At 42.7% G+C, this 17896-nt stretch overlaps 1 protein-coding gene across 1 annotated transcript in view; it reads right to left on the bottom strand.

Annotated features, from left to right (window-relative positions):
* Positions 1 to 17896, bottom strand: part of CEP85L (centrosomal protein 85 like) — a gene marked incomplete at its 5' end in the record, with an annotated part of 222373 nt that overhangs the window by 65554 nt on the left and 138923 nt on the right. The window contains one exon of the mRNA XM_019520218.1: positions 12804 to 12925. Coding sequence (XP_019375763.1) covers positions 12804 to 12925 — 122 coding nt within the window. The remainder of the gene's footprint in view (positions 1 to 12803; positions 12926 to 17896) is intronic.

The following is a 17896-nucleotide window of genomic DNA, read 5'->3' as shown; positions in this document are numbered from 1 at the left end:
GTGGCCTTTTACAAACTAGTCAGAGGAGACCAGCAGGCATTGGGGGAGTCCCTGTTCCCCCAAGCAGTACCAGGAGTGACTAGGAATAACGGGCACAAACTGGCAGAGGGTAGATTTAGGCTAGATATCAGGAGGTGCTATTTCACTGTCAGGGCAGCTAGGAACCAACTTGCAAGAGAAGTGGTGCTGGCTCCTACCGTGGGGGTCTTTAAGAGGAGGCTAGATGAACACCTTGCTGGGGTCGTTTGACCCCAGTACTCTTTTCCTGCCATGGCAGGGGGTGGACTTGATGATCTGCTCAGGTCCCTTCTGACCCTACAAACTATGAAACTAAGCTCCTCCAGCCAGGCTTACCTAAACTACAGTCAGTGTTTCACCTTCTGTCAAAAATTAGATCTGGAGGTGGCCACCAGTAATGCAGCACAGGTAGAGAAGCCAGTCGCGTGGGTGGCTGTGGGGTGGGGCATCACAGCCAGATGTAACAAGAGGCTGAGATCCCTGCTGCCTCTAGGCTGGAGCACTGGGGGCTGGCTGTACAAGGCTGAGATGCAGCTGGCTTTGGGGTGGGCACTGGGGGCTAGTTGTATAGGGCACCAGTGCCCAGCACTGAGATGCGCCTGGTTTTGGGATGGGTATTCGAGGTCCCCCTGGTGTGTCTGGTTCTGGCATAGGTATCCAACACCATGGGTTGTCTTGATTTCTCCCCACAGGCACTGCCAACGGATTACAGCATGTGGGTCCAAACCCCCAGGCCTGGGTATGAGGCTGGGTGAGTATCCTGCCAGGCTTGGGGTTGGCTGTGCCCCCATCTGCCTCCAGCTTCAGGATGAATGCTCTGTGGGGAGGCACGAGACTCCTGTGGGTCCTGCCTGTGCTGCTGCCCTGCACCATTCCCCCCTGGGCTCTGTGTGGCTCTGGGAGGGCACAGAAATGCACTGGGGCCAGGGGCAGGGAGAGGCTGCTGTTGCACACTACTGGCTGGGAGTGCCATCTTAGGGCATTTCTAACAGCGTCTCCCCTCTTCTAGGACATGCTACTACTTAGAAGACAGGAAGAGAGAGAGCGGCTGCAGCATCCATATATTCTGCTATTGTATGTAAACACCAGCACTGCTCCCTACCCCTCCAAGCGCTTCTGCTGCCTCTGAGCTGTATCATCTGTCATAATTCCCTTCCGGGCTGGAGCTGGGTCTCACTACTGTGATGGCGGGGGCCAAATTCCACCACCAGCCAACAACATAGTATAGCTAGCTTAGCTGTGATATACATACACTATTATTTCGTATGTGTTTGGTGGGGGTGAAGGCCTGCCCTGCCCCTTATGCTCAGGGCATCTCTTTGCAGCCAGACCAGTGTTATTTTGTGTGATGCTATCTGTTGGGTCCAGGTGAGTGGGGGATCAAGCTCTGCTTTGGAGTGCCTTCATGTGAACCCTCATTAGGGTAATTCTACAGCCCTGCACTTCTGTCAGGGCATGGTTGTAAAGTGCTTACAGGGGGCCAATCACATGACAATGTTACTTCTTTCCGCACCCTAAAGGAACTCAGCTTTGTGCAGGAACCAAGCTGGGGCACAAAAGGGGTCTCTGAGGTACAAGGGGGCTGGACCATATCAGGCAGCCAGATGGCAGCAGGTCTGGTCTGCTCCAGCCTCCCTCTAGGGCCTGTCCCATACACTCCATTTGTATGAAGGACAAAAAGTGTGGGTTGATTTATTTCTAGTAAGCTCATTTTGGAAGCCTTTTTCCCTGTGAGGGCTGTAGCACTACAAAGGCATCTGCCTCCAGTCTTCTGCTGTGTGCAGTGACTGGCATTTCTCCCCTCGGGCACGCACAATATTTAATAGCACTAAAGAGGTGGGATCTGGTTCTGATATCTGCTGGTCATACAGAGTGGGGCAGGAAGGTGAAACTTGGCCTGACTTCAGCCTGACAGGGAGAACAACCCAGACATGCATGAGATGCATCTTACAGGGTTTTTAAGCCTTCCTCAGACCCATGCCAGATCTGGGGTCAAGGTGGATTTTCCCCCTGCTCAGAGTGGTCTCGACTGGGGGGTTTTGCCTTCCTCTGTAGCAAGGGTAGGACCTCTGCCTGGGGTCTATTTCTAATAGCCTTTCGCGGCAGCTGGAGCACCCTGGCTGCTGTGGCCCCCCTGCTTTCCCTGGGACAGGGGCAGTGTTGGTGCTCTGTTGTGCTGCTCAAAGTTCAGACATGAGGTTTGTCTGGACTGGTTTACACAGGCCTGAAACTGCTTCAGGCAGGGCTGGGACTGGATGTGACCTCTGGGGGGGTCCTTTCTAGTCCCACTTCTCTACAGTTTCTATGCACACTATGACAATCCCTCTCTACCCACGGGACTGTTCATTCTCATTTCTCTGGTTTTCTTTTTTAAACCAGAGATGTCTTTGTGAATGAGAAAGCGTATCTCATTCACATCTGGAGGGAGTTTACCTGACATCACTACAATGTTTATGCCTTCTAGAAGGCCAAAACTGCACAGACAAAAGCCAGCTGACTTGAAACAAAGGAAAAATGGTCGTGCTATACATTTTTCAAATGTTAGCTTGAGGTAAAACTGTTTGGCAATAATATGAATGTGTTTTACTTGGGTATAGGAAAATGCATTGTTATTCTGTGAACCGCACTGAACTTTCACAGTACTGAAAAGGGAGCAATCACTGACACATAGCAGCTAACAAATGTAATAAGGGGGGTAAGGTTGGTGCTCATATTCTACTCACTTATCAATTAAAAAAACAAATCCAAAGAGAATAGGGCTGTGTGTTTCATTGCTGGGGAAGGGGAGTGGCAGGAGCTGGGTAACTTTGAGCAGGGGCTCTGCCTGCCTCAGTTCAGCCTACACCCAACCTCATTAAACAAGGGGGTCTTTGCAAAAGGATTCTTGTGTGAGAGGTGGTGGCAGAGGAAGAGAGGAACAGCACACAGCTCCCCCTACCCCCCCATGAGACTGGTGGTGTCTGAAAGGCACCTCATACAAGGACTTGTGCAAGAGGGAGGTTTTCATGAGGGAGTGAGGATTAGCAGCAAAGAGGAAAAAGCCCCCCCTCATGTGCCAATAGGATCAGTGTCACATGAGCATTGTGCAAAGCCTCATATGAGGACTTTTTCACAGGGGAGTTGGTAGCAGAGGGGAAGGGGAGTAGCTTATATCTACCCCATAGGGTCAATTGTTACATGAGCCTTGTGAAGGGCACCTTGCACAGATGTGGCCAGGACTGGTGAGAAAGGACTCGCCCCCAAAGAGCTACATGGAGTCCACCTGGAGGCAGGCATTGCAAAAGACTTGGTGGAAGGTGAAGGAGGGGACTCATGAACAGTGATTATGCTTTGCTGAAGATTTTGTTTTAGAATATTGGGAATTTGTATTTTTGAGAAATTATATTACATAAGCAGGTTTTTTTCTGGTGATGTCATAACAGTATTTATAACTTATCATTCCATGGGTTCTTGCACTGTTCTCATGAGGGTAGGGTCCAACCATCTTCCAGAGCTAAGCTGCATGACCAGCATCTATCACATACCGTTCATTTTCTCCCCAGGGGAAGGACTGAGTGTTCAGTGTAGCGTTTTGATAGTGTTCTGCTTTTAGGGTTATTTTTGTTTCTGTTTTTAAATGTAGTCCCAGCTGTATGTTTGTTAGAGAAGAAATATACCTAGCTGTAGCACAGCTGCAGCTGGGGAGGTTTCTGACAACCCCTGGTCCCTGGGGTCCTCCCTCCCACACAATTTTATTCTCAAGAACTATCTGTTCCAAGTCATCACAGCCCCTGGCCTCACTCAGGGAATGGTGAAGTTACAGCAAACAAATGCTGCACAACCAAGAGAGTTGATGTTCTTATTCTATTCAGCTTGGTGCAAAAATAAAGGGATCCTATAGCACTTAATATACTGGGCCAAAACCAGCAGCACAGCCTCATGGGCCAGATTCTAAAGGCCTCTACCCTGGCACACAGGAGATGTGTATATAGTAGAAGTGATGCAAAGGCCTCTCTTGCACCCCTCAAGTAAAACTGTCAGAATTGCAGTTCCTGCACTCCAAGGATAGCAGGGTCTGCTCCTTCTTGGTACACATCTCATTCCCACAGCACCAGCTTGCAGAGCAGAACTGACATGCAGGGATGGTGCACCATGTTCCTGATCCCCTCCCAACTCAAGTTACCTCTCAGTCCTGCAGCATCCCAGCAGAGCTGGCCCCACCCACCTGCTTTCACAGAGCTGAGACAATAAAGGCTCTGCTCCTTAACCCCTGCCTGCCAGCTCAGTAGGATGTGGGGCAGGGGAAACAACCCCAAGCCCCCCTAAGCCCAGGTCTGCACAGCACAAGAGGAGGGAAAGCACCCTCTGTGGGGCTTACCTTCCCCCTCCACAGACCCTCAAGCCAGGCTGGTATCACCTTAACCCCACTCCCACCCCTGCAGGTGCCCTTGCCTCTGAGGGGCTGGAAGGTAGGGGAACACAGCCATCCAGCCAGCACCAGCCCCACAGCTGGGGTCTGTAAAGCATGCAGAGGGGAAAACTTCCTGTACCAGGTTGTCCACCCCTCCTCCCCCCTGCAGCCTAGAGAGCAGGGCTTAGATCCCTTAGTCCCACCTGCCTGCCAGCTGCACTTGCCTCTAAGGGGCTGGGGGAGCTAGGGGGAAGTGCATCCCTCCAGCCAGGGAAGAGGATGGGGAAATCCCCCTGAGGCTGGAAGAACCAGCAAGCCCTAGGCTGGAGGGACTGTTTCTGCTGGGAGGAGGCATAGCAAGGGGTTGGGGGGGTGTGTGCTGGGCACCCAATCAAGGATGACCCCTGCCCGCAGGGTGCCCTTGGCAGTGGCCAGCAGGCTGGGAGGTGTGCTTTAGCACCCCCCCAGCTACTGGTATGGGCCGCTGCAGGGGTCCACCTGCCTTTCTAGTTTAAAAAGTGAACATCAATTCACTTCATTAATCGGTTCAATATACACAGTTTAGACAAACCAGCAAAGACTAAATTAATTCAGCCTCAGGCTTTTTGATTGTCTGTACTTTAACAGCCTTTGAGGCCAAGTAGTTACAGATGCACAAATGTGCATACATACCCACAAACGTGGGTACATAATCAGGTTTACACAGAATGTTTGCATACCCCTACACCACCCAGTAAGTGGTGGCAATCACTAGAAATAAGTTACACTCATCTGGGGCCTTTGGCCAGCAAAAGGCCAAAGGTCCCAGATGAGAGAAAGCTCACCTACTTTCTCACCACTAATCTATCTCCCTCCAGACTTATTCTAACATTATCAATGGCTTCAAAGAATGTCTTTTTTAAAAATATTCAAGCCATCCAGAGAAATACTTCCTGCTCTTTACTTTCAAATTCAAACTCATCTAAATCTCTTGAGAAGAACTACTCTATTCAAGACTAGTGTCAGGTTTCAGGTCCAGTATTTGAGTCCTTCAGGAGTTGGAAATTGGTGCTTTATCTTTCCAAACAGGGATGTGGCTATTTTATAATGGATCAGATGGCACTTGTGCTAACTTAGTACCATGAGTTCCTGGGAAATACAGTACAGCCTTATAATATGAAAACACCACTTTTAAACAGTCCCAACAGCAGGAATAGATTTTTGTCAGCATGATGATGCAACAAGCTAACTAACCCCGTTATAAAGAATTAAGACTAGAAATAAACATTGTTTTTGTCACAGGATCAGCTGTGCTGGGATTGGCAGATACAGACATTGCCTGAAGCCCTTGTCCCTGCAGAATTGGGCTCTGCCATTCCCAAGACTTCAGGGGCCAGTTCCTATGGTACAACAGTCCTGGGTGCCTGGCCTCAACCTGGGGCATGCATCTGCAAGTGCAAAATGGGATCCTAGAGAGTTCCCTTGCTCTGCAGCAGGAAACACCCACCTGGGAATCCCCAGAGCAAGGGAACCCCATGGGGTTCCCTGCTCCGTGCTTGCTGATGCACACCCTGGGGTGGAACCAGTGGCTTGTGGGATGCCCCTGGGTCCCCTACCTCGCCATATTGCTGGGGGTAGAAGTTCAGATGTCCTTTGCAATGTCCTGGTACCAACTGTTACCACATTTTCTGTGGCAATAGATTTTGTGCTTTGTCCTGGGATACCAGGGAAGGCAACCTAGTGACAGAGGATGCAGAAAAGGCTAAAGTACTTGATGCTTTTTTTCACCTCAGTCTTCACAGGTCAGGTTAGCTTCCAGACTACTGCACCTGGCAGGAGGTGGTGAGCAGCCAAGAGTGACAAAAGAACAGGTTAAGAGCTATTTAGAAAAGCTGGATGGGTAGAAGTCCATGGGACTGGACAGGATACACCCAAGGGTGCTGAAGCAGTTGGTTGATGTGATAGCAGAGCTGCTGGCCAACATCTTTGAAAACTCATGGCAAATCGGGAGAGGCCCCAGACTATTAGAAAAGGGCATATATAGTAAATTACCCACAATTTCCTCACTCTTCCTTTTGTTGCTGATCACCCCAAGCAAGTGGCAAGATATCTTTATTCCACACCAGACCTTTGGATATCCTGTGCAATTTGTTTATTTCACAGTAAACTGTTGCATTTCTTAGATGGCTACTATTCTTCACATGCCTTTCTTTACATGATACATTCTGGAAAATTCTAAAAAAAGACATAAAAAAATCAGTCTCTGCCACAAAAAGGCCAGGGGATATTGGCCTTTTGAGCCCTATGTCCCACAAAGTCATACCTTAGCATACACACAGACACAGGCACTTTGACCCCTGTTATTGGATAGGGGTGGGACAGAAAAAGTCCTTGTTTTCTGATGGGTGCAGCCCATTTCTTCATGAGACACCCTAAAGCTGTCATTGGTCCAGAGGGAACTCTGAATTTTCCAAGGCCTCAGGAGAATTTAGTGTTGGCAGGGTGAAGGCAATACCATATTTCAGGGGCAAGATGAAACAAAGACCTGGAAGATTTGTTAGATTTTAAAATGGCTGTTTTTTGAAGCTGCAGAATAGTTTGAAAATGTCAAAATAAGACTCAAGGGAGCTAAGTGAGTTAGGAGAGTGCAGGTGAGGAAGTCAGAGGGTATACTGCAATTGCATTTTATCAAATGGCATTGCTGTTGATCACACAATCGTTGCTACCCACAGAAAACAGACAGTGAGGGATACACACAGAGCTGTTTACCAAGGAAAAAAGGGATAGTGGGAGTTGGTAAGTTTTCTGAAAGAACTCCCAAACAAGTACAACAGTCTTGCTTTATTTGCACTGAAAATGAAAACATTCTCTGAAAAATAAAGCTACAGCCTGCTTGCCAAGTTTAACTTGAGGGATTAGAAACCTATGACCCTTGAACCAGATCCAGTCAGTGAAGTGGTCCAACCTGACCCAGGGGAATCGGTCTCAGGAAGCTGCACCAAATCATCCCTCCAATCCACAGCACTTGCCTCTGCTGCAGAGTCCATTGCTCCACAGGGTCTGAGTTTCCCCTTGCTGCAAAAGGGCTGGGAATCTGGCACCCAGCCGCTCAAAAGGGGCCAGGGGCGGAGACTTCCAGCCTGCAGGGATGGTTGGGTCGTAAGCTCCAGCCCATACCAGCACAGGCTGCTAACCCCTGACACAGCCTATAACATTTCAGTGAAAACCCTTTAATAATTTCTGTTTCATTTGGATGATATATACAGTAATTGTTTATGGTTCTAAGGGGGCTTATGATAAAATCATCATGAAAAATTAGTAGCCAAAGACCAGAAACCTCAACAACCATTTACCAAGGTTATCGATGAGAAAGTCAACAATATTTTAGTTTCCCAAATAGGTTACTTCGTAAGACTAGGCAAGTAAAATTATTCCCTTGCATTCAAAAGTCTGTCTAACTTTATCCAAACCATGCAACCGGTCCAATAAAAAATATCGCCCCACAAAAAACCTTGCCACAAGGGCCATATACAAATCCCAGTCCATGGACAGAACTTCCACTTACATAACCAAGGGCTGCGCCTTCAATCAGAGCTGGAGCAGTTCATAACTTAATGATACCCATGAATTCAACCACCCACATTTCTCCAAAAATTATTATATTCAAACTATGATTTCTACACATGCAGCAAATGCTGCAACCCATCATAGAATTTTAAATCAAGAGCTACAATTATACACTGAACAACAAACAGTGGCAATAATGTGCACACAATCAGATTTCACCACATTTGATGTCAACTAATCAAGGCAGAATGGTCTGATAAAAGGCAAAGAAAAATGATCTAATTCAACTGCCCAAATGAAAGCTCTAACTAAAATTTAGCTCGGGGTAGAAAGCCAATTATTTGGCAGCTGTTCTAAGAATCCTAATGTTATTACATGCTGAGGAATAAAAGTTATTCACTAAAACTACAACCTTTAGATTTACCTTTCCTTAAAAAGCTGTTTGACTGTCTCTGAGCTGCTCAGAAAGAAACCCATAATCATTATTGAATGCAGTATTATTCTTAGTAGCCTATTTCATATGCTCATATATTCACACAAGCTCTATATAAAAGTTCTTGCCAAATGAACAGGACAGATACTGCCTAACAACGAGTTAGAAATCCCTAGAATGCAACAGCTGGCCACGTTCACAATTAGTCTAAATATTACAAAGCAAGGTTAAAATTTTAGCTTTTTTAATACACAGAGCAAAACATGAGCTTATGAAATTCAAATATGTTAGCATTTAGCAAGCCAATACAAAAACAGCTGCTCCCTCTAGTGGTAAAAATAATGTGGTGTTACATGTTTAAACAAAATCCTGGACAATAATACAATACATTAAGTACAAACAATCCAGATGTTTCTTCTGTTTTTTTAATTACTTTGAATTATGTGGGGTACAGTGTTCAGCCTGTAAATGTTACAAAAGCATTAGCAGATTTGCTCTTAAGGCCAGCTCGTCTCGAACCTCACTCATGGCCCAACTGTCCTTCATGAACCTGCACTCAGAAGGGAAAGGTGATGTGCACCTCTGACTGTTCACTCATTTGTGGTTATTTCCTCTCATCCATTTTCTGCAAAAGGGATGATTTGGATTTGCTTTACTCAGTCCTTAGGGCTGTACAGAAAACTAGACTTTGTCTCAAATCCACTATGATTTCTGGTTTTTTATTACATACCTTACAGTAATACATTTAAGTAAGTTAAACCAAAACTAACTAAATAAGCTTTAATGTATTAATACCATTCTGTTCATAAGTGCTTAACTGATCATTTTTAAATTCAACTCATGGAAGGGACTCTAAAACAAATCCAACTGACTGTTACCCACTCCAGTGGTATTTCTGATACTGTTTCTGTTGAGAAACGCAAACATACAATTATTTTTAAAAAAAAACTCTACTCTGGATTTCCATTCCACTATAAAAACCTACCTACCTGTGCACTGAGGACGCATTTTTTGTTATAGTTGATGAAGTTCCAGCTATGCAGTTTTTGTCAGATTTCCAATGTTAAAGACAAATAAATGGCATCTGTCTAGCTACTATGATCCAAAGGCATTTTTCTTTTTATTCTGATATCTCTTACTGGGGGTGGAGTTGACTCTTCTTTTTTTAAGTTAGAATATCTACTGAAATATCTAAGATTTTAAATGCAAAGCACCCATTGCCTCCCCAGAGGAGCTAACCACATAGTGCAGATCAGGGTGTGAGTACCAAGGTAACATCAGTTTCTCTCACTCATGGGACTATTGTGTGCATGGTGTATGCCTGCCTTGTGTTAAGAGCAGCGATTCTCAATCACAGTGCTGTGCAACCCTGATTTACAAGATGAACCCTGAAACGTCAAATACAAATTCACAGCATCAAGAATATTCCAACCTGTTGTAGTCTTTCCGAATTCTTTGCAACAGAAAAATTGCTCTATTATTTTTCTTTAGTCAAAAAAATGAGTGAAAGCTGGAGAGCTGGCACTTTCCAAGGATGCCTTAAGTCTAAAAAAGTTGAGAACCACTATGCTAGAGCAGTGTCAGGGTTGCATTTAACTTGTGCAACATCCAGGGTTGAAATGGCAGCTGGGACCTGGCACCACACAGGCATGTCCCTACCCATGCTTCATTTCCTTCCGCCGTGCCCTTCAGTTCTTTCACAATTCCTATGTTGTATATCTCCATTAAGGAACAGAAAACAAGTTACTTAGCCCCTATGCACATCCTCACCTTTGGCAAGCATGTGCCACAGCTCTTCAAGTCTGGAAACCTTTTGCTTTAGCAGTACCTGCAGGACAGGCTGCTGAGTCCTGCTCCTTTTTATGCTTTGCACTAGGGTCAGTTCGTGCTTCCCACCAGCTCTCACCTGCAAAGTCTTAACTCACGACTTCAAGGAGAAAAGGAAGTGGGGTGGAATGTGACTATAGATAGTGATGAGACATCTCAAAGAATTCCAGTTACTAGAAAGGTATCCAGGTTGTAGCCGTATTAGTCTAAAGGAAAAGGCAATCAGGACTTGTAGTCGAGATAATATCTTTTATTAGACTGACAAGATTTTTGCAAAAAAATTTCGTTAATTGCAAGCTTTCAGGCACAAATACCCTTCATCAGGCATTGGAGAAAAGACTGCAAAACTTCTTCTGGGTAGAAATGAAAGTTCATATTTCACAGGATTTCACAAAGTGAAATCTTTGAAATTTTGACTCCTCTGTGAAATCCTATGAAATAAGTCCTCCCAACATTATGATAGTTTATTGTATGCTTGGTTTGAGCATTTGGTGTCTATTTAAACCAGTGGTTCTTGACCTTTTTCTGACTTGAGGTACCCCTTAGAAAGTACCAGCTCTCACATTTCACTCATTTTTTGACTACACAAAAATAACAGAGCAATTCTTCTGTTGCAAAAAACACAAAGACCAAGATACAAGGCAAAATGTTTTGACACTGGATTTCTATTGGATATCTCTGTGTTTATCTTGGAAATCATACCTTTTACATCTAGCAGTTCCAAAACTGTGTGGCATCCCACTGTACCCTAAAGGATCTCAAAGCATCAATACCCTGGTAGAGAATCACTGATTTAAACCAGATGAAGGTGAGGTCATTTAAGGTTTTTTTTTTGTTTCCCACTCACAACTTTTATAATGTATTCATTCTTCCATAGTTAATTGAAAAGTAATCACCACAACTAACTTCTTCCCAGAGATGCAGAATATCCTGTGTTTCCTATTAGCAGTCCAAAGATAGCAAATAAGGCTGCTTACAGATGTGAAAAACAAACAAAACAAAGAACCAGCGCTTTACTTTCAGCTCAATGTGCCCCTGAGCTGAGCACAAAAGATGCCCAGAAGAAGCATCACATAGTTTGGCCCAGCTCACGCAAAGTCTGTATAGATCAGGTGCTTCAGTAGGGCTTCCTGGGGCTTTTATCAAATAGCTGATTGAAACAGCTATTAAATGCCAAAAAGGCCCACTGAAGCACACGATCATACAGACACTGGGGAACTGGGTCAAACCAACGTGCTTCCTCTTCTGGTAAAGCTCTGAGGTTTTTTTTCCACGTCTGTCAGCAGCCTAAACTGCTGTGGGAGAAAAACAATACTTTGAATAAGTCAGAGTTTTGTGATTATATTGGTAACCATGTTAAAAAGCCTTTTTGGTATGAACTCTAAGGCAGAAAAGCAAGTAACACAGAATTCAGTGTCCAAAAGAACTTCACAATGAACTGTAATGAAATCTCTTGTATAAGGGAAACAGATTAACCAGAAATACAAACTGGGCTTTCAACTGATACAACTAACAAGCTTACATGCAAGGTCAGATACTAAATAAAAGGGTTAAGCAGAGTAAAGGGACTCCAAAAATCCCAATCTGGATGGGGAAAATTTCCCCAACACAGGATCTGAGGAAGACAGTCCTGGGTCATCTTAAACTTTAGAATTTAACAAACACACATCTAAGAGCTGATGGGGCGTTCTCAGGACAGGAGTAACATGGAAACACAAAGCTATAGCACATAGTGCTGTTGGCCAAAGCACAGCCAGGGAAAACTGCTGCAACTCACACAGGACCACCTGAAGTGATGCAAGTTATGTCAAGGGCCTCTGGGATCAGAAGACTTTAATTGAAGCTGAAAGCCACCAGAGCCTACCCATTCCCCTGGGCTGAAGAGAGCGAGCTGTGCCTTTTGGAGGCACAACATAGAATCTCACCCATAAACTCTTATACCTACTGTACTTTAAACCATCACATCTGTTATTGAAAACCGAGTTCCAAATAAAGTGGTTCCCAGTATTTCTAATCTGCATCATGAAGATTTTGATAACATAATCAACGCAAACAGATTGGAGATAAGACATATTTAACTGCTTTTAGAGCCGCAACCAAAAGATGAAAATGAATGTATATAGGCAGAAGAGCCTTCAACATTAAACAAGTAATTCCACATTGAAAGAGCAAACCATCCATCTTCCTCTACCTCACATGGAAAAGACAATTAAGAATGGGATACAAAATAATTACGTGTTGTCTTGTAAGTCACTTGCGTAGAAATGTACAGGCTGAGGAGAAAAAACTATTTTACAGCCAGTAAAAATTTTATAGGCAATAAACTTGGCAACTTGTCTCATTCTCCTTTTCCCACCAGCTGGCTCTGAAGAGAGAGAAATTATGCTAAATTCCTGATCCAACAAAGACATATGCACACACTTGCTTTTCTCCAGTGACTGCTTTGTGTAAAAGTCTTTACGAGTCTGAGGCCCAAAAACCTTTAAACAACCAATCCTTTCTGGAAGTCAACATCTATAAGCAGTGTTTATGTCAATAGTCCAGTCTATTGTTCAATACTCAGTTTGAAGGCATACAAGGATTACTCACCGATCAATCACAATTTCTTTCTGTCTTAGCAACCCTTCTTTGATTTTCATTAGAGATTCCCAATTGGGTAAATCCTGATACCCTGTGGCTGGGTAACCTTGACGAGAAGAGCCAGTCAAAACCTGAACAAAAAAATAAATTATTTAATTAGTTCTAAAGAACAGTAAGAATACAGAACTTTCTCTGTTCTATAAATGTTAAGGGATCTATTCTTTCTGAAATAAGACCTTCTAGTATACAAATCTGCAGCATGATCAATTTTCCTTTAAGTAAAACAATCAGGCAGATAGTAAAGTTAAGGAAGTGAACTTTCTTACCAAATCTTGTTTGTTTTTTTAAAAGGCATTTTACATATCTCTGAAAACACAGCTGAAGGGAAAAAGCCACTCAGAGGTCAAGTACAATGGAGTTAAATGAAATACTACAATGCACTGGATATACATTTCATTAACTTCATCCGTCTTTGAGCAATATACAACAGATTGATAACAAAACTGCTGCTGTCTTCAAATACCAGTTCTTCATCATAATTCCTTTCACTCACTGGATTTTACATAAAATAGACTATATGAAAAATAATACAACCTCTATCAATATAATGTGCACTCAAAAGAACAGCAGTGGGATTCAGTTTTCGCTACATTTCAGGGCCAAATTCTAAAAAGATTTTAAGAATTAAAAATGACACAAACACCATTTTCAATACACGTCTCCATGTATTTTCAACAAGGCTAGACTATAAAATCACATTATTAACTGTATGAAATCATATTTCAGCAATTTCGATTGAGGTTCTAGGAAAACCTCTTCTATTTGTAGTATTGTAAAAAGTGTCAGTATTCTCATCTATTTTTCTCACAAAGGGTATGAACACCACACAATTTCCACATATACAGTGTAAGGCTTCCTTTTCACTTCCAGTATAGAATGTGTAAAAAGTATCAATAATTACAAACCTTTTTTTAACTTAAAAAGAAATTGGTATTTTAAAACAGTTTAATCTTACAGAATTATAGAAAACCTTAATCAATTTGAAGGCTTTCTAGGATAAACTGTATTAATTTGCACATTGTATAGATAGCTATAGTTTTGATTGTTGCATGACTAAAAGTTGGTCATAAACCGTTCATTAAAATTATGTTTAATTTTGCTGATGGATGAACATTGCATGACTAGTATAGAAAACACTCAAGCAGCTATTTTTATAGGATTAGTATGTTAAAACTTCCATATTTTGGCAGCGTTGGAGTGATGTAGCCATGACGTTCCAGGAATTACAGCCAATGATTTTTTTGGACTAACTGAAATGTTGAGATAAATTTAGAAAAGCTTTCAAATACAAGGCAAGGCTTTCAAAAGCTTGCCTGACTTTATTGCAATCGTGTATTGCACTAACATCACAAAAATCCTTGCCTTTTAAAAACTTCCATAAACAGGCAACAATGTCATCATCGACACATTTTCAGCTAAGTAAGGCTGTCTGCCATCTTTTTCAAAAATTGTCTCATGCATCTGAATTTTAAGTTCCTGGGGAGACTGAAGGATTTTACAGACTTACAATCCCTCTGGTACTTCATTTAAACATTTAATATTTTTTAAGTTACTTAAACAGGACATTTTCAAATTGATGCTCACTAACAAGTCCTAATTTAAAACCTGAATGGACCATCTCTGTACGTCTTCAAGACATGCCATGCATCTGATTTTGGCAGTGAAGTTTAGAAGTAGCAAGTAAAATCCACCAACCATGACAATAATAAATAAGGCCGAAAAGGCCTTACCTTTAGGGAGGCAATCAGAACATCAAGCACAAGACCATGCTAGCCTCAGCTCAAGGAGAAGTTCTAGTGAGAAACACTATTGCTTTACTCGATTCTAAGATGAAGTTTCCCCCTCCCCCCACTTAACATGGGGGGTACCCTTGTTTTAGAATCAAGGGTGGGGAGCACATGGCTGCTATGGCTCAGGCTCCAGCTCTTACCTGGGTCAGGGCTATAGCTACAGCTGCTGCCTCCCTCCCCCCAACCTCTGCATCCCATCTTCAGTGGGGCAGGCAGGGGGATAAGCAAAAATGGTATTCAAAAGGACAAAACTGTAAAAAAGCACAGTAAAAACATTCCTTCTATCAAAACACTCCACACCACCTGCCTCCCCCCCTGCAGCAGTGGAAGAAGGGACAAATTAAAGATGACCCTCCAATATTTAGTTTCTATATGTGGAAAATTATAACAAATTTATAAATCTTCCATGTATAGAATCTAATTATTGGGGGGTTACCTGAAATTCAGGGTTACCTAAGATTTGAGTAAATACATCATTAGCAGGACACTAAAGTTCTGGCTCCTACTCTTAAGAGTCCAGAAGATTGGGAGAACTGAACATTTTGCATTTAAATACCTTACTTTACTCTTGGTTTTTGGCATTTACTTTTAGCAGATGAAAAAAACATTAATAAAAGTAAGTGCTTTCCCCCCACATTTTTAACTGAATGCTGATTTCTATCCAACAGCAGCTTGATGCAAATCACAAATAAAAATAAATTAATAGTCTAGTAAAGGGATGGCAATGTTTTTGGGCAGAACGCCAAAAACACCTGCAACCTTGACTTGTAAGATGTACATGTGCCAGGGAGATGGCAGGGAGTCATAAAGGGCCTGAACCTTGTTGTAGCAGCGCAGCCCTGTCCTCCCCTCCCTGAGGTGAGCATGCCAAGCAAAATGCCTTTGCATGCCATGCTCTGGCATGCATGCTGGGGGTTGCCTAGCACGCAACAACTACAATTTACACTTCATTATGTTAGAAAGTTGCAAAACATTACAAATCTAAATAAATGCATGTTAAGTTAAATAACTGATTAAATATGACTAGTGCATCTCTTGGTTAAGAATTTAAGGACCACCAAATTTTGCGTAAATATTTTATATAGTTGCAAATCTAGATTTTTTAACTATTACCAGCCACTCACCTGGAGTACTGTGTCCAATTTTGGGCCATGAACTTCAGGAAGGATGTGGACAGCTTGGAAAAGAGCGCAGAGGGGAGTGACAAAAATGAAGCCTGGGAAGCATGACTTACAGGCTGAAAGACTTAGGGTTATTTAGTCTGGAGAAGAAAAGACTGAGGGAAATTTGATAAAAGTCTTCAGATATCTGAAGGGTGATTATGGATGGAGATAGAATGTAACCTCAGGGGACAAGACTAGGTGTAATAGACCAAAGCAGAAGAAATTCAATTTAGAGATTAAGAGAAACTGTCTGATTGAAGGTAGTCAAGCATTGGAACAGGCTACATAGAAAAGTGGAATTTCCATCCCTGGAAATTTTCAAAAGCAGGTTAGGCAGACACTTGGCTGGGATGGTTTATACTCAGGGACGATTCTGTTGAGTAGGGATCAGGATTAGATGACCTTGCTGGGTACCATCCAGCCCTAATATCCAAAGATCCTATGAACCAGAAGAGGGTATGAAGGGGGGAAAAAAAAAACAAACAAAAAAAAAAACCAACCTTCCTTTAGGAAAAACTAAGGACTAATACAGAACAATAACAACTAGAGGACTAATACTGGGGAATTCAGCCACCTTTGATTTAAAATCAATCTATCCCACACAAATCCATCCCACACATGTGCATCCATGTGTGCACCAGCACTGACAAAATGATGTTTGGAAGGTGTCTGAAAGAAGTTTTCCGAGTGAATACCTTAAATCTCATCAATGATTCATGACAACTTGTTCCATGTTAGTCTTGCAAGACTTGGTATTAGCATGTGTAGTATCTGGCAAGTAAAAATTGTCGCATTTCTGTTCATGAAGAACGTTCCTTTAAGTTCTGTCGTATAACGTTTCCCTTCAGCAAAAGGAACAATTCACCCCTACACAAAAAAATAAATCTAAAGAAGAATCTTTGTATTTGACTTTGATGTTATGGTCTAAATATAAAATAATCTGGTTTCAGTATTAAGATACTTAGTCATTCTAATTATAGATACTGACTTTGGTAAATTCTTTAGGTTTCCTCCTTACAATTCCCTGCAATTACAATGTACGAGGATTGCTTATGCTTAGTATTAATTTAGTATTACTTTTACTAAGTAATACCAACCTGATAATGAAACTAACTTGATGACTGTATAGCTGTATCATAAAAACATTATGAAAGATAGCATGCATGCTCCCTTTAGAAAAACCACACAGCTTCAGAATTTTGAGGACATGGATACTATCAATCTAAACCCCAATTTAGCTTCTGGAGCTCACAAAAACTGAGATTCAGTGTCACTTCTTTCCCTGTTCTTCATTTTCCTATGTAGCTACAGATAAGGTGCACCAACATGAAATCACTGCTATGAGAACCTATTTTGTACAGCCAAGCAGACCATTGCCTTAGAATGTCTATCCTAACAGCAAGAAACTTTGTCACATGCTAAAATCATTGAGTGGTGCCCCATTTTTTGGGCTTTGCCAGTTCGCCCACTATACCACTATTTGTCCTTCTATTCCCTACCGGGTATTGGGCTAGGAATAGAAAGCCAGAGAAACAGCCTTCAATCTAAGCAGAGAAGATACTCTCCCTTGTTATCTTTCCATGACCCTTAGAGCCAAGGATTCATTTATTACATTACTCAGAAACATTGATCTGAGATGCTGAATCACTGTCCTGTGCAGTACCTATCTATGCATTTGCCAATTCCCATTCACAGCTCTAACCACACACTGGAACTTCCAATAAGTAAGTTAATACAATAACTGTCTGGGACAAAAAAAATCCAGTCAATAAGGTCTTGAGGAAGACAACAGGATGTAAATAAGTTAACATCTCCAGAAAAAGTCAGTATCTCCCATGCTTGAGATACAGCTCAGTACTATGACACGAGTGGAATCCTGCTTTCCTAGAGGCAATTCCTCCCTCCCTTGTCCAGAATAGCCAATCTTCTATGGTCCTTTCCTTGAGCACCTGAGTAGAAGGAAAGGAAAGCTGAACTCAGGTAAATCCTTTTCCACCAGAGACTGAGCAGGGTGCTTCCATATTCTGTCACAGGATGGCGAGCACTAGCATCAAAGGACTTAGCAGCCATCCACTGGTTTGAATCAAGC

This window comes from Gavialis gangeticus, unplaced genomic scaffold (genome assembly GCF_001723915.1).
Source record: "Gavialis gangeticus isolate Ggan-Ray unplaced genomic scaffold, GavGan_comp1, whole genome shotgun sequence".
NCBI lineage: Eukaryota > Metazoa > Chordata > Crocodylia > Gavialidae > Gavialis > Gavialis gangeticus.
Note: the sequence above shows the minus strand (reverse complement) of the source record. Positions and strands in the feature narration are given on the sequence as shown.